The sequence below is a fragment of the Ruditapes philippinarum genome, unplaced genomic scaffold, assembly GCF_026571515.1.
Source record: "Ruditapes philippinarum isolate M1 unplaced genomic scaffold, ASM2657151v2 ctg589_1_1_1_1, whole genome shotgun sequence".
In the NCBI taxonomy this organism is placed as follows: domain Eukaryota; kingdom Metazoa; phylum Mollusca; class Bivalvia; order Venerida; family Veneridae; genus Ruditapes; species Ruditapes philippinarum.
In genome coordinates this window covers 87,913-113,131 of record NW_026866516.1, presented here as the reverse complement: position 1 = coordinate 113,131, position 25,219 = coordinate 87,913, and the positions used below count along the sequence as shown (strand labels likewise).

Sequence of the window (25,219 nt, the reverse complement as noted above, 5' to 3'; positions counted from 1 at the left end):
AAATTCATATACCTGTTTTACTTAAAGCTGCAAGCCTCCAGATAAGCCAAAATATATAAAAAATAAAAATCCAACTTGAGAAAAATGTACTAAGATTATAAGAAAAGTAAATCGATTTAAGATTCAAGTAATAGTTTTCATGTTATGTGTAATTAGTGACAGATTTTACAGTATTTACCACCATGATATTTAGACTACGTTACTAGTAATGGCTATCTTTGCATATTTTGAACTTTTTTTGGTAATTTTCGTCGAAATTCAGTGCCGTTCGCAATGTCTGAATTATTATGTTTGTTCGCTTCACAATATTTTACTTTTAAATACATTTTCAAAATTTTGATGAAAAATTGCATGCTTTCTGGAGGCATGCTGCTTTAAAATAAGTAATAACAAGCCGTTATAATTATATCCAGCTTTGAAAAAATAAACGTCGAGGGACAGGTATTATCCTTAGCTTATTGAACTACTAGTATCATAAATCTATCAATTGTTCACGCGCCGAGTACGAGCGTTAAATATTGATGACTTCAATTCACCTGCCTGTCACCTATGTGGGTTCGAATCCAAATAGGGATATTGGATTCTGTCACGTGAAGAATCTATCCTTCTATCATGCGGAACATTGGTGTTTCATCTTATGTCGTCAATTATGATGTAGGCAATGAACGAAATGGGATTTGAGGTCTCGCCTTGGTAGTATAATTTGTTATATGAAAACAATCTTATTTGAACTAAATATATATTCACTTTTATAAAACGCTTTTCTGGTTATTTCGTTTACAGTCGCTTCCTACTTTACAGTCTTTCAAAACACTTGAAAGGACAATGCATAAAGCCATGGGTTATCAAAAGACAAATAAATTGTAAAATAGTTACCAGCTTTTGAATAAAATTCAATTTCTTCTTGTGAACTCTTCTGGCTTTTGTATATGGTACATACTTGAACTGTATATTTTTTACCGGGAATAAGTTCCGGTATTGTACACTTTGTTCTAGAACATTCTTTCCGAAACTGAAAAGGAAATTCTAATTGCCTTCTTAATCGTATCGACAGGCACATTTTATTTTTCATTCAGTTGAACTAGCGCATGTGTAAACTGAAGCCGTGTCTTATTCTGACGACGTAAAATTGATTAAAAAGAGAAATGATATAGTTGATTAAAAAGAGAAATGATATAGACAAACCTTAACATTGTAATCACATAAATATGATAACTGTCAATTTAACATTTGTCAAATAGTACACACAGTTACACTAAGTGTGTGCTATCACTCCTTTTTGAAATTTAATAGTTTTTTTATTCAGTATGTTTCACATGGAATAACATGTAACTCTCAACAAGAAAGGCATACAGAGCAGGGCTAAGGTTTATTACAAAACTATTCACGTCCGATATTTTTCAGAATATTGCAACATTGAAAAAATCAATAGTACACGATGTAAATAATGAACACTCTGTCGCCAGACGTACCTTTATTTTTTATATATTGATTGACAGAAGTGACAATTGTGCTACCTAAACTCAACCCATTATTTTGTAAACAACTTTTTATACGAAGGGTGTTCCAAAATTAAAATTAATGTTACTTTCACCAAAACAAATCAAGATATATTCTGGGCTCTGACATTAACCAGTATCTTATGAGTTTACCTATTGAAGAGTACGAAAACTGTTTCAAAAATGGATTGATCGACTGAAAACAAACTGTTTCAAAAAATGGATTGATCGGCTGAAAACATGCTTAAGGGTAGAGGGGAGTACTTTGAGGGACAGGGCAAGTTAAAATGATCTTAAAAACTTATATCAAAAACGAAAACACAAAAGTAACATTAATTATGGAACACCCCACGTATGCTTGGGGCGGTCTAGTGGGGTCAAATGAGGTTTAAACTAAATAAGTTTTTAAATTTGTTTTTATCAAGTGAAAGGTTATCAAATAAGAGTCCACGGTTGCTCCCAAACAGGTCGCCTCATTATTGGTTCTTTATTTTTAAAATTTCACTTAATAAACACTTATACTTAGTGTGAAACAGGCAACATGCATGAGTTTCTGTAATACTAAATAGGCATTTAAATTGCCGTATTTGATCGTGGGTTGTCTTAAATAAAACATAAAATCGTGCGAGAATGAGCATTTCAGAACGCACACAATTCCAATCAGAAAGGTAGTTTACGAGTCGTTTAAGAAGTTACAAAGAAAAGCATTGATGCAAAGCATCAAAGGCGACGCCAAAATACACCTAAATACAGAAGATGGTACTTTATATCAGTACCATAACATGTGACCTGGAGGCCTGTTTAAGTTGACACTTGAACCCAAAAGAATAGACTCTGTCTTTCCAAGATGCAAAGATAATTTAGAGCTAATTAACCAATCACTAATAAGACTCATGCCATAAGTTATTCATTTTACCAGATACAAGGATACCTGAGTCATCAGTTTAAGCTTATTGCTTAGGGTTGCAGACATGTCATTGACATATATATTAGACATAAAAGAGGACCTAAAATAGGTAGGCACTCGGAGCAGTAGTAGAATGAGTACCAGCCAAAGATAAAGTTCTGGAAACAAGTGATCCCTCGGAAGCATTAATCACAACAAATTTACAAGAGAATTGCAGACTCGGTTTGATTGAGTCTGTACATGAGGTATAATGAATACGTGCAATAAGACTTGAACCATATAAGAATGTCATTCCCTATAGCAAATGCTTGAAGTTTCATGTGCAGTATAGTGTGATCAACATGTGTCAGTTGAAAAACCACTTCTTAACCCTGACTAAAACTGCCTGACCATGACTCGAACCCATGACTGTCAGATGACCAACTAATCTAACCGACTGGCTACACATTATCTCTTTAATAATGAACAGTTCTAAACTATAACATATTTCCCCACTATCTTGATATTTGTCCTCGGATTTCTAAAGTTTACTGAGTACAGTGAATTAAACTCTTGATTATATGCAGTCACAGGATGAAAAAAACCGTGCAGTTTGACCTGATCTCAACCTGTGAGCCACAGAATAATGTACCGCGGCTGTAGCGATTGAGTTATCTGGCCGCTTACACAATTTCCCCCCTAAATAGTGAACAGTTCTAAACTGTGAAAGATATTTTTAAATATTTCAATTAACAGGCAGAATAATTCTTAATTAATATAAATAAGAAAAAACAAAAACTTACATGCTCATAGTCTTAATTCAAATAACAATTTATATTATTGTATAATTATTTTATACTAAAAATGACTTAGACAGTTATTGAGTGTCCCATTATTTATATCCGGTCAATTTAAAAGAGAACATTACTGTACTAGTACATGTAGTACTAGTACAGGTACAATATCTCATTCTTTTTACAGTAAAAAAACTGATAAGAAAATTTTATGGAGGCTGATTTGTGCCATGTTATATTTTGCATGAGGGGGAACCGGGCGAAAAAATGAAAATACAACAAACAAACCACTTTGTGGTATTTTCATGTTTTCATCTGGCGTCCGGTTACTTTTTCCAATTGTACTTTGTCGGTTTTCATGTGGCACAAATCATCCAATATAAAATCTAGTGCACAAATTAATTCAAGTGCAAGAAACAAAAGTCTGTAGTCGGATTGCCCGAGTTGAGACCGGTGTCCCTTCATTACAAAAAGATAAGACAGGAGCTGTCCTTTTCAAACTATGCATTTGTTAGAAAAATTAAAATAACAATTACAGAATATAATATTTTTGAGACTTTATAAATTATATTGCTTGATCAAAAAGTTTAAAGACATTGTACTACCTTAAAGGACCAGTACTGACCTACAAGCACAGAGAGTGTTGAATAAATATCTATATCTATATTGCCATGGCATGCAAAAGTCTGGTGGAATTGCTCAATGGACCTTGTCATCACTAGTACTTAATGAAAACTTATTTAACCTCAATTCTGGATAGGTCATTATGTAACCTGCCAAATCTCACAATTTCAGAAAATAAACCACAACATCCAGGCTAAGTCACCCTTTACAATATTCCTTTTACTCTATTATAGATACTATTATTTACCAGCTAACACTGGGTATAAACCTTTAACCTGTATACTAATCAATACATGCATTAAGAACTCTAAATGAAAGTCTCATCCCTTCAATTATAATGTCATTACTGTGACTCTTTATATACAGAAATATTATAAGTCTCATCATATCCATATACTACGATATACATGTATGCACAAAACATTAAAAATTCCCAGTTTCTATTAAATAAACAGAAATCCTATAAACATTGGTACATGGATGGAATTCAAAATCTAGTAGAAAGAAAACTATCATGTATAGTACAAAAGTAAAAAAAAAAAAGCTCAAATAGTCTATATAATAAAGATTGAGTTGAGAAAGGCAAAGTTTACTCTGCACAAACGTTCAATTATTAAAGAGTTAAGTTACAACAACAATAAGTGTCACAATATTCTTACAGTTAATAATGTTAGGTACTTTCATTTTCATTGAACTTTGCCTTTTTAAAAAAAAATATAATAAGAAAATTCATTTGTACGAATTTGTGTGTATCATCTCAGAACATTGTTATTACATCAACTTCATGGTATTGTATTATTGTATTATTTCATGACTTTTATTGTTTGCATTGTACAATAAAGAGAAATAAAAAAAAACTAACTGCATATATATCAAGTGTTAAAATATATAACTTCAGAATTTATACTGTCTCTGTTTCAATATATGGACATGAACACCTATTTGCAAAGCTTTAATGTTCTACCTTTCATTTTAACCAAAGGTTATTTTATTAACAATTCAAATACAAGCACATAGAAAATAATAATAAGCTTCAAATAGTGATTAGAAGATTCCTGTAGCAGATAACTTGTAGGTATGTACTAACTGAACAAACTAGAAAAATCCATACTGTTTTATATACAACAAAAATAGTATGTTATACCTAAGATAGACAGAAACGAACAAACAATTTAGTAAACATGAGTTACTTCCCCTCAAAATAAAGAAAACGAACACCAATAAACAGCAAAATTTTGAAATGTTGCCGGCTCAGATTTGTTAAGCCATGAAAAGTAATGGCCAAAAGTTAGATTGCCATGTGATAACAGTAATAACATTGCAAAAAATCGGAAAGCTTTCAACATCCAGATATGGTACACTTTGTAACGCAATAGATAAACGTTATATGGATAAAATCAATAGGATAATTGTTTTCAACAGTTTCATTACCAATCCGGTTACTCATAAATTTTGCAGATGAACGTTCTTCTTGTAGGAAAATGAAAAATAATACTATTGACATCAATGTAGACCACAACGATATTAGAAATCCGGCTTTTACTATTGCAAATAAAGCTAAGGGAACTGAGCCTGCAATTTCATGAAAATAATATCACGATTCACAAAGTTAATAAACACCAATATAACAGCATATTTGTTTACTTGATTTTTACGAATCAAAATAAAACAATATGTATACATCTCCGAGTGTGTGCTGATTTGCTTTACATTAATCACCACTTATTTATATTGTGGCGTTAATCGCCAGAGTGACGAGCTATTTATAGCTATTTTTTACCGTCGTTTCCGCCTGGTTATACGGACATAAAACTACTGTTAACAAGTACAAAATTAATGTTGCTGCAATGCAGCAATTGAGAAGCTTCGCGAAAAAAATACGCTCATTACATATACCTTACCAACCATGAATATAGAAATTATATTTAATTTCTTGCCGAATATCTTTATTATGTGTGGTTAACACATAAAGCCAACACAAATCTTTGATTTGATCTACTATTTCGTCTAGACGTTCTCTGTAAGATTCTGAGATATTTTTTTGTTCTGGTTAGAACATTCTATAAATGGAATTTATGTTCTATATTCCTTCGACTGTTTTGCGATTTTTTTCCCTGAAACGGACTATAACTGATCTGCTATCCTATGGGGATGATGCAATAAAAACACTTATAGTATTAAACTCGCCCGGAAAAAAAGCATTTATAAAGTTTTTTCTTAAAGTGCCAGTTTTTGGAAAGAAAGCAAAAATACTCTTATTAAGACTACATTCTGTTATCAGAAATGGCTTGTAGCAAATACATTGCAATTTCCTGTGTTTTATTTAAGACTGGTACTGAGTTCGTACATTGATAATGGTATTTTTCAGTTGTTTGAATGAGTTACCCGACTAAACCTGGCGGTTGGGCGAGTCCATGACGCATTTTGTTATCATGTGATATTGAATTATTCGCTTTGATTGGCTTAAGGCAGGCGGTGTACAGGTAGAACTGTTCAAATCTTGTTAATTGTCTTTATCGCCTGCCAGGAACGGCGATAACAAATGGTAAGATTTAGAAAATAAAAATAAAAAAACAATATGTTATTTTTACAATACAGTACATACAGTCCCACACTTAAAAAATGATAAAAATGATATGAATATCAAATGTTTCAATTAGATAGATATGCTTTATATGAACTTTATAATGTCATATAGAAATATGTTTTAAATATGCGAAAACTGACCTTATCTTCGTATGTGACTGTCTGAATTTAATACCTTTGAAAAATTACCTTTGCTTCTTTCAAGGTCACTTCGTACTTCAATTGCCTCTTGTCAGGACAATAAGGCTTCTCCCAAACTAATTCAACCGCTGTTGTCCGTGTAGTACAATGCAAATTACTTGGTTTACCTGGTAGTCAATAAAATGATATACTGAAAATAAGTTTTACCTAACGCTTCGATAAGGTGCACATTTTTCTGAACTGTTATGCGAATAATGATTAAGAATTATAATTTATTGTACAATTACAATCATCAAATGTATTTTGGAACGACAAACAAATTTCCCGGTGTTTATGGTAAAATAAACTATAACATCAAAGGTATAGGAAAAGTAAAAATATAATTGTTTGTCATCGTACACAGCTTAACATTTATTCTCATTTTGTTTTAAACTAAATAGGTATCATATATTATTGGCAGATGTAATTTTACTACGTACCAGGTAGGGTAGTTACATGCACAGGCGTTTTTGATTTTGAACTCATACATAACATGTTCCGGGCTACAATTATGATATAATCAGTCATTGGTTGAAGTCCTGACAATTTGATTTCTGTTTTCCTTGTGGTTTGTTCTTTTTCCGATACTGCTCCGGTTTCCTGAAAATCCGTCTTGTACATTACATTACGCAAAAACACATAAAACATGTGATACAAATATGGGATTTAAGATACTACAAAAAGTAAACAAAAGCATTGTTGTTGCCTGCTTTTTAAGAAGCTTTGAATTTGTTGTACCCATTTAGCAAAATTTTATATAGTAAACAAGTATACTTATCTATAATATCATTTATTATTTGTATATACACAAATGTAATAATATTCATATGAAAATCGTTATAAAATAAAACATACCTTATAACTGATTTTGTATAAAAATATTTTGCACCAACATTTGATTGCATCATTCCATCCTAATTTAACTTCCGTTTCCTTCGGTTCTATTTTATGAATATTTGGTGGCGGATGTTCTGAAATTTTGATACGTGAATAACAAATTTCCTTTTGTTTAACTATTAAATGTCTAATTAAAATTTAAAACCGTTGTTACTTTATTTGATCAAACTAAAAAGAGTGCACTCAATGTATTTTGCATATGGCGATGTAACACCTATCTTCTTCCGTCAAGTGTTATAACTATGACACGTCACATGGCGTATTTACATAACGTAATATTATGGTAAATATGATCATGTTGAAATATCCGTTTTATAAAAAAAAAATCAAAGAATTTTCCTTATTTTGATTTGCCCTCAATGCCTCATCGAAGTTATGTAAAAGTGCTTGATAATAAATAATTGAATAGCTCCGCCCTGTCCCTACTGCCCCGGTCCCGTTTATTAATGGTTCCCTAAATTGTGCCCCTTATATGTGCCATGTTACGGTTTGGGGGAGAACGTCTTCTTTTTTAAAAACACTGTTGATATTCAATATCATTCGTTATACTAGTAAATTTTTGAAGAAAAATCGTTCCTTTTTAGTACATGTATAATTACATGAATTTCATGCTTGCTAATTTTAGTCTTTTTAAAATGTTATTTGTCTTCTCCGATTTGTATCTCCTGTCAATATGCGACGAAGCATTTATTTGCGTATTATGGGCTTTTTTGTAAGTCGTCATATCCGGTACGTACTAATTAAGAACGTATCCCACATAAAGAATTCACATATCATTGTTCACAAGATCTTTCTGTTTTCAGTTTTTTCTTTATATATTGTCTCATTTTATTGTCAATTATTCACAAATGAATATGTGTTATTTTTACTCACATAGACATTACTTGCAAGTAACGTTTATCGGTTCAGTGTTGAATGAATGCAGTGGATCTTAACCTTTTACTCCATGAAAAAAATGGCCGTTTTCATTGGAAAGCCTCCTGTCACAAGTTCAAACTGCTATGAAACTATGAAAAATGTTTCAATACTAATGAAACTTGGCACAAATGTTGACTAGACCATAACCTCTGTAACAGCATTCTCCATCGAAAATTTCCTGTTACCATGGCAACGGGGGACGTCTCAAAATTGCTAAAAATCACTATTTTGCATTGTTTTTTTTCCATCAAATCTGATTTCCAAGTGCTGCAACTTCTCAATGAATTGAGATAGACTAAAAGGCTTTTCAGCGTAGGTTACTAGTTACCCTAAGATCGACCTGAGGCCATTTTTAGCCTGTCACATGTCCAAAATTTTCCTGAGACATCCCCCTTCTGACAACCCCCTGATGTACCATTTTGATGCGCCGAAAAAGTGGTCACCTTTTTAACAACGTTTTTTAAACGAAAAACGGTGTTTGGGGCCTAAAAAGGGCATTGTTTCATAATGTTTGAGGCCTCAGAAAAAGGGGGGAGGACAAAAAGCCGTCAAAACACGTTTATATGACGGTAAAGGTTAAAAAATAAAATATACAGTTGAATGATGGAGTCATTTTGAGCGAATATGAAAGAAACCCACTCAACTCTAATTAAACAAGCAGCGCTTGTAAATATATTATGATGTTTACATAATATAATAAGTACAAAGTTCAATCCTTCAATGAAAATAAAATATAATGCGGGTAAGGCTCAAAGTAAAGTAATGGATGTACTCTAACACCATTACGGAATGTTAAGATGGTGTTGGCGAGATATAAAGCGTGTGCATCATAGAGAGAGCTGTCAAAGCACCGATTTTGGAAGCAGGAAACAAACGGGTTGATTTCGCGGTATTCAAGTAGGAATAAATCAACGAGTAAAACAAATAATTGAAAGAACATGAATCAAGAAATACATCGATAATTTTTACATTGTGCAAGACAATTTCAACAATTTCTGTAAGTGAATACGTATATAGTACACATGTTTCGGTACGTTTTGGAAAAAGGAAAAGGAATGAAAGAAAGGAAAAGGAGAAACAAGAGCAGGCTAGGCTAGGCGGAGCATAATATGTCCGAAAGTTTTTTTTTTTAGTAAGGATGAAGCATTAGTAAGTCATTACATAAATTGAATAAAGTATTACCTTCTTCAAATAGCAATCCTCCTATAAAATTTGAATATTGTGGGCCAAATGCTCTGGAAACTGTTTTCAGTTTTGGGGTAATAGCGACCTTTAACTTTGACCCTGTGACCCCAAAATCAATAGGGGTGTTCTACCCAATATGGACAATCATCCTATGAAGTTTGAGCACTATGGGTCAAATAGAAATAAAGTTATATTCTGGAAACTGTTTTCAGTTTTAAAGTGATAGTGACCTCGACCTTTGACCTTGTGACCCCAAAATCAAAAGGGGTTTTCTACCTAATACGGACAATCATCCTATCAAGTTTGAATATTGTGGGCCAAATAGACCTTAAGTATTGCTCCGGAAACTGTTTTCAGTTTTAAAGTAATAGTGACCTTTGACCTTGTGACCCCAAAATCAATAGGGGTCTTCTACCCAATATGGACAATCATCCAATGAAGTGTGAACACTGTGGGCCAAATGGAACTTAAGTTATGTTCCGGAAACTGTTTTCAGTTTTAAGGTAATAGTGAACTTGACCTTTGACCTTGTGACCCCAAAATCATTAGGGGTCTTTTAACCAATATGGCAATCATCCTATGAAGTTTGAATATTGTAGGCCACATGGAACTTAAGTTATGCTCCGGAAACTGTTTTCAGTTTTAAAGTAATAATGACCTTGACCTTTGACCTTGTGATCCCAAAATCAATAAGTGTCTTCTACCTAATATGGACAATCATCCTATGAAGTTTGAACACTGTGGGCCAAACGGAACTTAAGTTATGCTCCGGAAACTGTTGTCAGTTTTAAGGTGATAGTGACCTTTGACCTTATGACCCCAAAATCAATAGGGGTCTTCAAACTAATATAGACAATCATCCTATGAAGTTTGAATATTGTGGGCCAAATAGAACTTAACTTATGCTCCGGAAACCAAATTGCTAACGGACGGACGGACGGACAGACGGACGGACGGACGCCAGTGGGTATAACATATTATGCCCGAAATTCTTTCGGGCATATAAAAAGGAAAGAAAAAGGAAAAAAAAGTAGAAAGTAGAAGGAAACAAAAATGAATAAATGAAAAATGTTATAAAGAATTTATTTCACTTACTGTTATCCAAATACTTGAATACTGCAATGACGACAATCGGCACTGCAATTACGATTAAAACTACTACGATCACAACTGCGATCACATCTATTAACAAAGTGGACCCACTGCTGTCACTGCTGTCACTCTGTTTACTGTCTTGAACTTAAAAAAATGCATTTCAATGTTGTTAATAAAAACACAGGCATTTATCAATAATTTCTAAGAAAATGTACCATTTAAATCTAATATCGATTTAGGCGAGGTGATAGCTTAATACTTTGCCGGAAGTACATCAAAATTACGAATATTAAATTTGCTAGCCCTTAATTGGAGCCATTTTAGTTCCTTCGTCTATGGAAATCATTCAATCAGTTCACTGCTCTATTAAAGAAGCCACCAGGAACGATATGGTCTCCTGTTTCAATACAGATCCGATCCAAACTTGGCATCTCATTTGAATTGAACATTCAATATGGTAAGACTAAAAATAAATGATTTAGTTGAGGTATTATTTAAGGATTTTTGAAGCAAAAAAATGGTCTATGGAAACAGTGTTAAACAAGTCGAACACATAGGACATAAGGTTTCTGCTGATTCTGTGCGTCGCGTGCAATTCGGTAAATTAACATAAGTAAAACAAGTAAAGTGTTTTTCTATCAAACGTCGCGCAGCAGCTACTGCTGTCGTCAGACGTAAAATATAATATGATTTCGTTGATGAATACTTCTACAAAGAGAAAATTGGCAGCTCTAGGCACTTTCAAATACAAAAGAGCAAAAGCAAAAAACTCTAAAGGCAAATGGAAATATGCCGAGTTCAAAGCCTTAGTGAAGCCCAAATTTTGAAACACCGTGCTCGATCATGGCGTCTATATCTCCCTTTTTACTGTAAAAGATGTAAAAACGTTATAACCACAGATGAGGCTAAGTTTCATATGGTAGGTATTTACGGTCGACGTCGGGCTTGCTAAGTTCAAACTAATGAGACAGACCTGAATAAACTTAGGTTTGTAAAACAAGATGCATTTGCACCTGGGTTAATGGATCGGGGCGGGGTTAGTTACTACGGCATGACACCTCTTATTTTTATCAATAAAGAGTTAAAACTGGTCAATGCAAAATATTACATAGACAAACTCGGTCTAGTAATACCGCTTAAATGACCATGTACTTTCTCAACAAACGCAAATTGCAGAACACCTGCTCAAATAAAGCTTCCATGGACTTTATTATCTGAGTTTCACTGAAATGTAGGCTGTAAAAACGCAACCATGTTCTGTCTTAAAAAGGCTCTCAAAGACGAATGGAGCAAACTTGAGCAGTCATGCATAAACCTGTCTTTAGAAAGCTGGTAAAAATTTGTAGAATATTTACTTTTGCAATGGATCCCAGATTGAGCATCTGTTGCATTGAAACACATGCAAGTAAATAATTAGCCATGTTTTAAAACTGTTTCGTAATGAATTCAACACCTCATGTAGTAATATGTAAAGTTTAACTGATTAGAAAGGGAATTATGTTTATACGGATAGTCAAAAGATCAATTTTTTTTCAAGATGATTATGTATTAAGATTAATACAGCAAATTGAAAAGAAAATACTTAATCATATTATTTTTTAAATTCCAATTAAATAGAAACACAAAGGCATTGCATTTTGTTGAAGCTTAAATTTGTTTTAATGACTTTATCTGTAAATTGTAAGTAACTGCAAGTGCATGAAAGAGATATAAATCGGTGAAATGGAAGCAATAGTTATTCATGGCAACATCATTTTCTTTATTATGATTTACAATGCTAATGTATGGAAATCAATAGGTACTTGTAAAACATTCTTCTATTTAAGGTACATTCTGCTTTCATAAAATTGTAATAAAACATTTATTTAGATACTGTAAAATATCAATACTATTTTAGAAATTTGAGATTTAAACTGTGCTAACATGTAAATTGTATCAACTTTCAAGTGCACTGACGCCAGAGTAATATTTTCACCAGAATCATGTCCAAACAGTACGCAGCAATTAGTTCTTAACTTAATCTACGATACTGCCAAAAATCAGTTATATAAGGAGAGATGAAAGGACAAATATAATCTACATGTATATCTTAATCTAGCTCTAGAAATATCAACACTTTCGTACAGTACCGTTAAACTTTAGTTATACATAGAATTTACGTTTTTTTTTTTTATGCTAAAGTGCAAATTCCAAAATGCAAAGAGGGAAACTTAAATAAGAGTCACATTTCCATAGCTTGCTAGAACTTTGTTCTTCATCTTAGCTAATAAGACGAAAATGTTCATGCTAAGTTACTATAGATTTCGAATAAAAATTACAAGCAACTATCAGGAAAAGGTTTACCATATCACTTTGTTTTAACCATGGATACTTATGTTAAGCAACTGGTCATAACGTAAGTTTAAGCCATTTATATAAGAAGAACTAAGTAAAAATCAAACTGAATGGGAAAAGGCCATCTTATAAATACAGACCTACATACATATAGTCAATCGAACTGTTCAATTATTTGATGTTTAACTTCAGGTTAATAAAGAGTACGTCAAATTATACAAATGCCCTTAAAAATTTAATTATTAGTTTCAAATCAATGCTTTTAGCTGGCGTAGTTATGTAACGGCTGAAAAGCATTACAAATGATCAGATTGATGATATACAAGGCATACCTTTCTGTCTCAGGTAATATCTAAAATGTTTCACCTCAGTCAATATATTTTTCATGTGTCAAACTCTAAATACCTATATTCTATATATAAATATTAATTTCATAGACGATATTCCAGCGGAGATGTTTTATCATTCTAGAGTACATGGTAATGACCCTTACAGAGGTTATTTGCCCATGATTCATTGATATATAGAATATATGTTTGTCTTAGTGTAGATGCTAATAGTATATATATCACACTGAGAAAATGCAATATATTGCAAAATGTGGATATTTTCTTTCTTCACTGTGTAATATATAAAATGTTCACGAAAACATGAACATTTTTCTTTCTATTGTTTTTTTATACGTATGATGATATCAATTTTCGACTGTTGCGATTCTGGCGCAGGAAAAAAGGCACACGTGAAGAAGGTGACGTCAGGTTTACAACTGCTTCGCGAACGCTTCGAAAAGAAACTAAAGTTAGTTGTCACTTTCACCAATATTAGAGAAAAATGACAATTGAATAAGAAATATGCAATTAAGAACAATACGCAACAATTACCTTTGATGTAAATTAATTAATTTGCGGAAAGATAAAACCAAATTGATACGGTAGATCTATATCAGCCGAAATTTGTTGGTGTTATAGGATACACGCATTTTATCACACGGATAAAATCCAGTATCTTACTGGTTAGCATGCAATAAATTTCACAATGGGTCATCTACCTTTACAGTCACCATTTACCCGAAGTATATGTTTTGTTTATATCTGTTGTTTTTAATCTCAAATACCAGCGCAATATTAATATTGTCTATATTATCATAGGATCTTGTGACGATGTGACTAACCGTGCGTTCAATGCTTGCAATACTAGCTTTTGCGATAAGACAATTTCATTCTGCAAGCTTAAGGTATATCCATCCTAATTTATTTACTCCGATTTTAAAAGTATTTAAATAGGATAGAACTACTGTTAGACACATTAAAACTTAGGGTTGGGTATCAACGACCAGAAGGTCGACTTTTTTCTTTACTTTTTTTCTTTTAAGACAATTTATGTATCCTTTATATCCCTTTTGGGAAGAAAAATGTTTAATTTTAATTACCTTATTAATATAGGAATGAGATAACAAATATGGTACCTGATGTTTTCAAAGTTTAATAAAATCAAAACTAGACGGTAAAAGTATTTTATATTTTAAAAAAATAATCAATATAAGGCGCATGATTAATTGCAGAAAAACACCATTCATTGTGAGTACTCAATTAAATGCATGTACATAAAATATTCACATATATCAACTTAATAACTATGGGCTAATTTTGACTTTCTTTGTTTTGTTGCAAATGTATTCATCTCTCTGTATACATACAATGGACTGTACAAGAGTCTGATTGAGAAGAATATCGAGACAAAACAGCAAAGTTGCAAAGTTTTCTGCAATACAGACGTATCTAGACTTTTGTTAGCCACAACAGTTCAAAGTGTCCTATAATAGTGTTTCTTTACTTTTTAAATAAAATAGAAAATAAAACAAAATTAATCGCTTTTTACAATTGTTTAAGAAATCATTTATAATAAAAATAGATATTGGACAAAAATCCCGTGGTCCAATCTTCAACCGTCTGCGCCCAACAACTACCAATTTAAAATCAATCTCATGACATTTTGTCTAGATGGCGACCGAGTGCTAAAGTTTTAGGTTAATATTCATGCTCAAATACAGGGATTATCATTGATGTTGTTCGATTAATAATGTAGTAAGCTATATGCGACGAATTGTTATTAACAAAATGACAACAACAATATTATGTTCATTTGGCCGTTTCTTAATTTGTGTAATAAAGAATGTCTAAGTAATTTAATATCATTATGGATATTGTGCATATTAAACAGAATAAAATGACCCGGAACAAAATGTTCAGCATTTTTTTTAATGGCGATGGAATCATGCATGCCCCCACATACATTCTATAAGTGTCTTTCATTCTATGTGTTCTGTTATCGTTGTACTTACAATATAGTTTTCTACAGATAGCAAACATATAGCTGTGTGTATAATTTAATTGGGGCATTTTTTATTTCTGCTCAAAGCATTATAAGAAAAAAATAAGAGCGTATCAGCAATGTCTTTATACAAATGAAAATCAATGTATCCAAGTTCTGGCATATTTATTGGTAAGCTTTCCTTTCGGCATTGACTTAAGCGTAACCGTCCGGTCAAAGTATAAAACGACAATTACGTAGTACTGACCTTATAGAATTTTCGTGTTGCCACGCTTCCGCTTAAACTTCACTTTTTACAATCAGACAAGACGGACTTTCTCAAGGTTTTTAGCGCACATATGTGATGCTAAGTCATTTAATCATTGCGTAAAGCTCGCTTTTGATTATTATACTATTCGTTGTACAATGTACTCTTTGCCATCAGCTACTTTTATACTAAAGTTTAGCACTAGAGAACTTATTATCATCTCATTAAAATATTTACTTTTTTGTTATCCAAAGATAGCAATGATGTTATAAGATAAGTTGGAATTTTTTTATTCGGGTGAGCAATATGTTTATGTAATGGAAAATTTCATTTTAATTGTACACACATTCTTGATGATAGGAAATGAAGATTTTTTTATATAAACAGCGAGTAATTAAAATTAAATATTGATTAAGTTAAAAAAGCCAAACTTTTCAATGTGATTGATTTCTCACAGGGAAAATTCTCAATCATTTTGCATTTCTTCTTTTTTTACATACAATATGATATTTACATGAAGACCGATATCAATTGTTGTATATCAAACCGCTAGACATTAATATTGCACCAACATTGAAAGCGGGTTCTAAGTAGAAAACAATTTTGTTAGTTATCATTATTTGTGACTTTCAGAAAGTGTTTGCGCAACCCAATGTATCACTTTAAACCAATGTAAACCAAATCTATTCCAAGATGATGTTAACCTTTGATAAATCTTATTATCACATAAAACGCGGCGCAGGAGTGTAATAAAGCCATTTAATAAAAACGATATTACACTAGTGTAATAACACTGACGTGACGTCATTTGCGCTGTATAGAAACATAGCGTTAAAGCGCGCTAATGTTAGCGTTTCACTATGGGCGCGTCATTGAAAAATTACTCATTTTAACAGTTTACTGTTCTTATTTTATATATGTGATAAATAGAATATTATATTCTTGTAGATTTAATACTAAATTTATTGAACTCGTTGAATGAAACAATATAATGCTCACCAGAGGCTCGCATAATATGATTTTATTCAACTCGTTCAATAAATTTAATATTAAACTACACTCATTCAATATCCTCTATTTCAAGCGTAATGTCCATGTAGTATATGTGTCTTCAACGTGGAATTCGTAACAAGATTTAAAATCTGCTGTGCGTAGGTGTTTTGTATAATAATTATGAAAGCAAGATTCAAAAGATCTTTCGACCTTTTATAGTTCACATTTTTTATATGAAATGGACAACTATCCAACATCAGCGCTGTTGTAGGCGTTATTTTTATTGTAAAAAATGATCCTTAATTAAACGCCTTTACACTAAAATCTGAGAAAAGCACACAAATGCGGTTTTCAATTTTTATCTGATTATATTTCTCCAAAGGTGTGTCAGTGTAAGAATTTAAAATTTTTGTTTTTCCTCTTTTGAACCTCCTTAAATGCTGCATCTTTTTTTCTCTAAAAGTTACCGTCCATTTACTGTATATTAAGGTGAAAGTTTTACCTTGATTGTGTAACTATTTATAGTATTCAAATATTCGACATTTTCAGCTTTCACAAATAACAATGTCATGGCACTTTGCACATTTACTCATATTACAATAGTATGTATGCGTGAAAAGAAAATTTATTACAAACCACTTCGACATAACTTATGAATGCTTGTCATTTAAATTATTTTTAGTGTGCATTATAAAATAAATGTAAATGATTATTTATTTATAAAATGATACACTGGGTTGCGCAAACACTTTCTGAAAGTCACAAATAATGATAACTAACAAAATTGTTTTCTACTTAGAACCCGCTTTCAATGTTGGTGCAATATTAATGTCTAGCAGTTTGATATACAACAATTGATATCGGTCTTCATGTAAATATCATATTGTATGTAAAAAAAGAAGAAATGCAAAATGATTGAGAATTTTCCCTGTGAGAAATCAATCACATTGAAAAGTATGGCTTTTTTAACTTAATCAATATTTAATTTTAATTACTCGCTGTTTATATAAAAAAATTCTTCATTTCCAATCATCAAGAATGTGTGTACAATTAAAATGAAATTTTCCATTACATAAACATATTGTTCACCCAAATAAAAAAAATCCAACTTATCTTATAACATCATTGCTATCTTTGGATAACAAAAAAATAAATATTTTAATGAGATGATAATAAGTTCTCTAGTGCTAAACTTTAGTATAAAAGTAACTGATGGCAAAGAGTACATTTTACAACGAATAGTATAATAATTAAAAGCGAGCTTTACGCAATGATTAAATGACTTAACATCACATATGTGCGCTAAAAACCTTGAGAAAGCCCGTCTTGTCTGATTGTAAAAAATGAATATTAAGGGGAAGCGTGGCAACACAAAAATTTCATAAGGTCAGTACTACGTAATTGTCGTTTTATACTTTTACCGGACGGTTACGCTTTAGTCAATGCCGAAAGGAAAGCTTACCAATAAATATGCCAGAACTTAGATACATTGATTCTCATTTGTATAAAGACATTGCTGATACGCTTTTATTGTTTTCTTATAATGCTTTGAGCAGAAATTAAAAATGCCCCAATTAAATTAATAAACATACAGCTATATGTTTGCTATCTGTAGAAAACTATATTGTAAGTACAATGATAACAGAACACATACTAGAATGAAAGACACTTATAGAATGTATGTGGGGGCATGCATGATTCCATCGCCATTAAAAAAAAATGCTGAACATTTTGTTCCGGGTCATTTTATTCTGTTTAATATGCACAATATCCATAATGATATTAAATTACTTAGACATTCTTTATTACACAAATTAAGAAACGGCCATATGAGCATAATATTGTTGTTGTCATTTTGTTAATAACAATTCGTCGCATATAGCTTACTACATTATTAATCGAACAACATCAATGATAATCCCTGTATTTGAGCATGAATATTAACCTAAAACTTTAGCACTCGGTCGCCATCTAGACAAAATGTCATGAGATTGATTTTAAATTGGTGGTTGTAGGGCGCAGACGGTTGAAGATTGGACCACGGGATTTTTGTCCAATATCTATTTTTATTATAAATGATTTCTTAAACAATTGTAAAAAGCGATTAATTTTGTTTTATTTTCTATTTTAATTTAAAAAGTAAAGAAACACTATTATATGACACTTTGAACTGTTGTGGCTAACAAAAGTCTAGATACGTCTGTATTGCAGAAAACTTTGCAACTTTGCTGTTTTGTCTCGATATTCTTCTCAATCAGACTCTTGTACAGTCCATTGTATGTATACAGAGAGATGAAAACATTTGCAACAAAACAAGAAAGTCAAAATTAGCCCATAGTTATTAAGTTGATATATGTGAATATTTTATGTACATGCATTTAATTGAGTACTCACAATGAATGGTGTTTTTCTGCAATTAATCATGCGACTTATATTGATTGATTTTTTAAAATATAAAATGCTTTAACCGTCTAGTTTTGATTTTATTAATCTTTGAAAATATCAGGTACCATATTTGTTATCTCATTCCTATATTAATAAGGTAATTAAAATTAAACATTTTTCTTCCCAAAAGGGATATAAGGGATACATAAATTGTCTTAAAAGAAAAAAGTCGACCTTCTGGTCGTTGATACTCAACCCTAAGTTTCAATGTGTCTAACAGTAGTTCTATCCTATTTAAATACATTTAAAATCGGAGGTAATAAATTAGGATGGATAAACCTTAAGCTTGCATAATGAAATTGTCTTATCACAAAAGCTAGTATTGCAAGCATTGAACGCACGGTTAGTCACATCGTCACAAGATCCTATGATAATATAGACAATATTAATATTGCGCTGGTATTTGAGATTAAAAACAACAAATATAAACAAAACATATACTTCGGGTAAATGGTGACTGTAAAGGTAGATGACCCATTGTGAAATTTATTGCATGCTAACCAGTAAGATACTGGATTTTATCCGTGTTATAAAATGCGTGTATCCTATAACACCAACAAATTTCGGCTGATATAGATCTACCGTATCAATTTGGTTTTATCTTTCCGCAAATTAATTAATTTACATCAAAGTTAACTGTTGCGTATTGTTCTTAATTGCATATTTCTTATTCAATTGTCATTTTTCTCTAAAATTGGTGAAAGTGACAACTAACTTTTAAATTAGTTTCTTTTCGAAGCGTTCGCGAAGCAGTTGTAAGCCTGACGTCACCTTCTTCACGTGTGCCTTTTTTCCTGCGCCAGAATCGCAACAGTCGAAAATTGATATTATCATATGATAGAATGGTTGTCATATCTGTGGTCAGTGAAAGCTAACAACCGTTATGTCTTAATAATGTCGTGAAAACTGCAAATTTAATTTCTATGCATAACTGTATACAAATATGCTGATGATTTGTAGACCAGTTTTGTGTGAGAGTATAGCTTTAACATACAACACTTATGAGTGTATAATACATAGACATAAAAAATACATTTTTTTCCGAGAATGGACAATAATAATTTCGGTATTTCATCATGATTTAACTGTCGTTTGTACAAAACAGATGATACTTGATCACGTTATTTCCTTTGAAATTTCATTGTTTATTACAAACTTTGATGAAATTGTTTCTATATTTTACGATTTAAGATGTGTTGTCTTATTAAAATAATATAGTGTTGCTTCCTATTTTTGTCTATATTTGTTTAGCTTTACATTAAAATATTCTGTGATCGAATTAATTTCTTTTGATATTTATACGTTGTGTTTGCTGTTCTTCTCTTAATATTACGGAAGCGTCCAAGTACAATTTCAAAATGTTACAAAATAAAAATGTATATCCTAATTAGGAGTTTATATCTCCTACGGAGGAGAAACAAAAGCCTGATTAGGAGTTAAAACTCCTACGAAGGACCTTTTAATTCCTACGTAGGACTTAAGAACTCCTATGTAGGAGAAACAAAAATCAAAATTAGGACTTTAAAACTCCTACGTAAGACTTTGTAATTCCTACGTAGGTATTTTTAATTCTTACGTAGTCTCCTTTGTAGCAGATTAATAGTATGATTATCTTATCGCCTATGTAGGAAAGATACAGTCCTATGTAGGAGTTATTAAGCCCTACGTAGGAGATTTAATCTCCAAAAAAGACTATTTATTCTCCTACGTAGGACTTAGACAGTCCTACCTAGGAGTTTTAAACTCCGAATACTGCTTTTAGTATCTTCTACGTAGGAGTTTTCAAAGTCGTACTTCGGGGTTTAAAAGTCAGCCGTACGAGTTTTTGAACACATTATTAGGTTTTTTTTTTCTCCTAAGTAGGGGTTTAAAAGTCAAACGTAGGAGTTTAAAACTCATAATTAGACTTTTTTTATCCCCTACGTAAGAGTTGAAAGGTCCTAGGAGCTTCAAAGTCCTCTGTAAGAGTTTTAAACTCCAAATGAGAATTTTGCATCTCCTACGTAGGAGTTATAAACTCGAAATTAGGTTACATATATTTTAATGAACATAATGAATTGTCAATAGAACGCTTCCGTAAAATATAAATGGAATTCGTGTATCGTTTTTTAAATGATTTTTAACACTTGTTACAGAGGTTTACCACAAGTTGAATTCACATATATTTTTAAAGTACAATAAAATTTATCTATAAAAAAAGATTTTTTTTCAAAAGATTTGCCATTATTATGGTGACGGACCTATGATTGATAATAAGAATTTTTAATGCTATAATACAAAAAAGATCTATATTATATAAAGTTATCACAAATCTTCCCAAATGATATATTCATAAATTTTATGAATTATGTAGGCCTCCTTAATGACTGCCATTTTTTATATTACATTAGCCGTTGAAATATGTATACCAAAATATTTTTTTTTAATTTTTAATTTAATTTAGTTAAATAAAAATATCAACCAAGGCAACTTGAGTCGTTGAGTTATAAGTCAGAAACCGTTTTTTTACGGAAAAGGTCAAGGTGACTTTGACCATTAAAATAATAGGGGTTATCTACTGGCCAAGACCAATGCACCTGTGAAGTTTGAAAGGTAAAGGGCCAATGCGTTGTTGAGCAATTGATCATATAGGAGGTCAGTGTGATCTTGATCTCTGACCTCTTGACCCGACAAATCCATTCAGGTCACCTTCTGACCAAAAACAATGCATTTGTGGACCTTTAAGATCAAGCGCCCATCGGTTGTTGAGTTATTGATAAGTCATTGTGAACTTACCCTTTGACCTCCTGACCCCAAAATCAATAGGACTCATCTACTAGCCTATGCATTTTGCGGTCAAAGGCCAATATGACCTTGCCATATGACCCCTTGAGCCTAAATCAATAAGGTTTATCTACTGGCCAAGACCAATGTTTCTCAGAGGTTTAAGAGTCATCAGCCCATGGGTTGTCAAGTTCTTGATTGGAAACTTTTTTAATCTACAATTCCAATGTGACCTTGACCTTTAACCCTTGACCCCAAAATCAATAAGGTTAATCTACTGGCCAATACCAATGCACCTTTGCAGTTTGAGGGCCAAAGACCCATGGGTTGTCAAAATATTGATCTGAAACCTATTTTACATACAGTTTCAATATGACCTTGACTTTTGACTCCAAAATCAATTAAGGTCATGTACTGTCCAAGACGAATCATTATGCCAAGTTTTAAGTTCATATGCCTAAGTGTTCTTTAGTTATTGATTGGAAACCATTTGATCGACGGACGGACGGACCGACCGACAGACAAATGGAAAGCAATATACCCCCAGTTCTTTGAAGGGGCGTAATTACCGATATATCTGAACGATATTTGTAGAAATTTACGTTACTCACTTGGATCATTGCTTTTTATAATAACATGTTAATTGAACACAGCTATGTCAAAATGTCAAGTCATTTACATTTTTATCTGTACAATTGGGTAGACATAATGGCACTTTAATTTATTATTGGTATTGTTAATAACGTAAATTTGAAATAAGGGGGATAGAACAATGACTTATGATTAGCACCCCCATTTATACTATAACTTATAGCCATGAAAAATAAGCATGCTATATTAAGGAGCATATAGTTACTTACCTTTTATTGTATAAACGTTAGTTGAGTTTACTTCCAATTTCAAATTGGTCGGTATATGAGTCACTACAACTCTGAAGTAAACATTTTTTGTTTCATTTCCAGATGCCTCTATGTGATAAAACCCACATGTCATTTTTGCATTGTCGTCTTCGTTGCAATTTGAACATGAAGATTTGTTGATCATAACGAAAGCAGATTGACCTTGTGTGTATTCTTCTGGTGCTCCATTCTTAAATATGAAAAAAATATTGCAAAATAATAACGCATTCTAGAATTTGTAAAAACGTTCTAAATGTAAAAGCTTTTTTGTTTTAGAAAAGTCTTTATTTTTCAAACCAGATCGTTAATGGTGTAAAGTATTTTCTAGTGCATAAAACTATGATATTTTGACAATTGGCTTTTATTTGCTAACTTGCGTTCTCTCTTTAAATGCGACTTATATACTGACCATGCTTAAGGCGAATAAATATAAATATTAGCATAAGCAGTTCTGATTGTTATTGATTTGAAAGAATTAATAATTTATTGTTTTAAGATACAAAAAAGATCATTGATTTGCTATGCCGGTATTATGTTTTATATGTTTTCTATGAATGGAAAGTTTATGCTGCGTTTGTTTAGACTCTAGTACATTTTGAATCATTATATGATTCTATACACAGGCTTCTATTTTTTATGATTTCATAATTAGGTACATTCATTTAATATGCATATGTAAAAGCCCGTTTACTGAATGTTATTAATGTCATTATAATATTAATGCATTAAAACTTAAATTGATTAAAGTATTCAACTTGAATAAATAAATAAGTAAATAAATAAAAACAAGCCAATTCGTTGAAGTTATATTCCCCGTCTAGTACTGCCTATTACTTACACAACAACTGGAGACATATGGCTTATTTATATATTTATTTTGGCGTTCACATTCTCTTCTCATATTGATTGTTCCCATAAGTCAATCAAGCAGATGCAAAGAAATAGCAACATACTCTTTATGCATACTGCACAAGTATTCATAGGCCATAACACAGTATTAAAGGGTCTGATCGGAACATAGTGGCGATATGCCCAACTCCTACAGGTATTAATGGCTCCCATGAATTTGATTTAATTCAAACAAGTAGTTGCACAGCATTAGCGCTGAGTTTATTATTTCTGTATATGCATACTGCATTAGTATACAGGGCCATTACACTGTCTTGAAGAGTCTTACCGGAATAAAGGGGCAATATGCGCATCTTCCCTTGATATTGATGGTTTCAATAAAGTTTCCTTTATTTCAGCCTGGAGTTGCAGAGAAATAGCCGGAAAGATTATTGCTCTATATGCATACTGCATAACTTATCAAGGGCCATAACTCTGTTTTGAAGGGTCTGATCGGGACAAAGCGTTGATATACGTATCTCGTCTTGGTATTAATGGTTCCCATAAAGTTTCGTTGAATTCAGGCAGTTGTTACTAAAATTTGCCCGGAACAAATTATTGCTCTATAGGCATACTGCATAAGTAATCAAGTGCAATAATTCTATTTTGAAGTGTCGGACTGGAACAAGGCGATGCTATACGTAGTTTCTGTTGGTATTGATGGGGTTCTTAAAGTTTCCTTGAATTCCAGCCAGTATTTGCAAGGAAATACCCATGGAAACGATTATTGCTCTATATTCATACTGCATTACTAATCAACGGCCATAACTCTCTCATAAAGGGTCTGACCGGAACAAGGCAATGATATGCGTTTCTCCTCTCGGCATTGATGGTTCCCATAAGGTTATTTGAATTTCAGCCAGTAGTTGCAGAGAAATAGGCCGGAAACGAAAATTTCTCAAAATGCATACTGCATGACTATCCAAGGGCCATAACACCGTTTTGAAGGGTTTTACCGTAACAAGGCGACGATATGCGCATCTCCTCTTGGTATAGATGGTGTCCATAAAGTTTCGTTAAATCCTAGCCAGTTGTTGCAGAGAAATAGCCCAGAACGGATTATTGCTCTTTATGCATACTGCATTATTAATCAAGGGCCATAAATCTGTCTTTAAGGGTCTGATAGAAACTAGTTGAAGATATGCGCATCTCCTCTTGGTATTGATAGTTCCAATAAAGATTCGTTGAATTCCAGCCAGCAACTGCAGAGAAATATCGCGGAAACTATTATTACTCTATACGCATACTTTACAACTAATCAAAGACCACAACTCTGTGTTCAAAGGTTTGTCTGCTATTGACAAATATTATGGAGATTTTTTATATGCATTCTTTGAATATGACCCTCGAAACCAATGAAATCTAGCCGTGAGAATGTAAGACTATCAAAAATGCTCATCTTAGATAAATAGGCAGTTTGCCTCACACATTTTTTACCTCACCTGAGCTTGCTCAGGGTGAGCTATCAGGATCGTTGAATGTCAGTCGTCCGTCGTCTGTCGTCCGTCCACAATTCTTCGTTTACACTCTAGTGGTCACATTTTTGCATCAAACATCATCAAACTTTGTCAGAATGCTTGTCTAGGTAATTGCTCGGATGAGTTTGAACAGGGGTCATCTCGGATAAAAAAACTAGGTCACAGGAGTTAAAAATT

The 25,219-nt window shown here is 32.3% G+C and overlaps 1 protein-coding gene across 1 annotated transcript in view; it reads right to left on the bottom strand.

Annotated features, from left to right (window-relative positions):
- The window catches only part of LOC132732727 (uncharacterized), a 101,483-nt gene that overhangs the window by 41,203 nt on the left and 35,061 nt on the right, over positions 1-25,219 (bottom strand). The window contains exons 5-10 of the mRNA XM_060719208.1: positions 22,638-22,866; positions 10,665-10,808; positions 7,425-7,540; positions 7,010-7,169; positions 6,579-6,697; positions 877-1,012 (exon numbers count right to left, since the gene is read on the bottom strand). Coding sequence (XP_060575191.1) covers positions 877-1,012; positions 6,579-6,697; positions 7,010-7,169; positions 7,425-7,540; positions 10,665-10,808; positions 22,638-22,866 — 904 coding nt within the window. The remainder of the gene's footprint in view (positions 1-876; positions 1,013-6,578; positions 6,698-7,009; positions 7,170-7,424; positions 7,541-10,664; positions 10,809-22,637; positions 22,867-25,219) is intronic.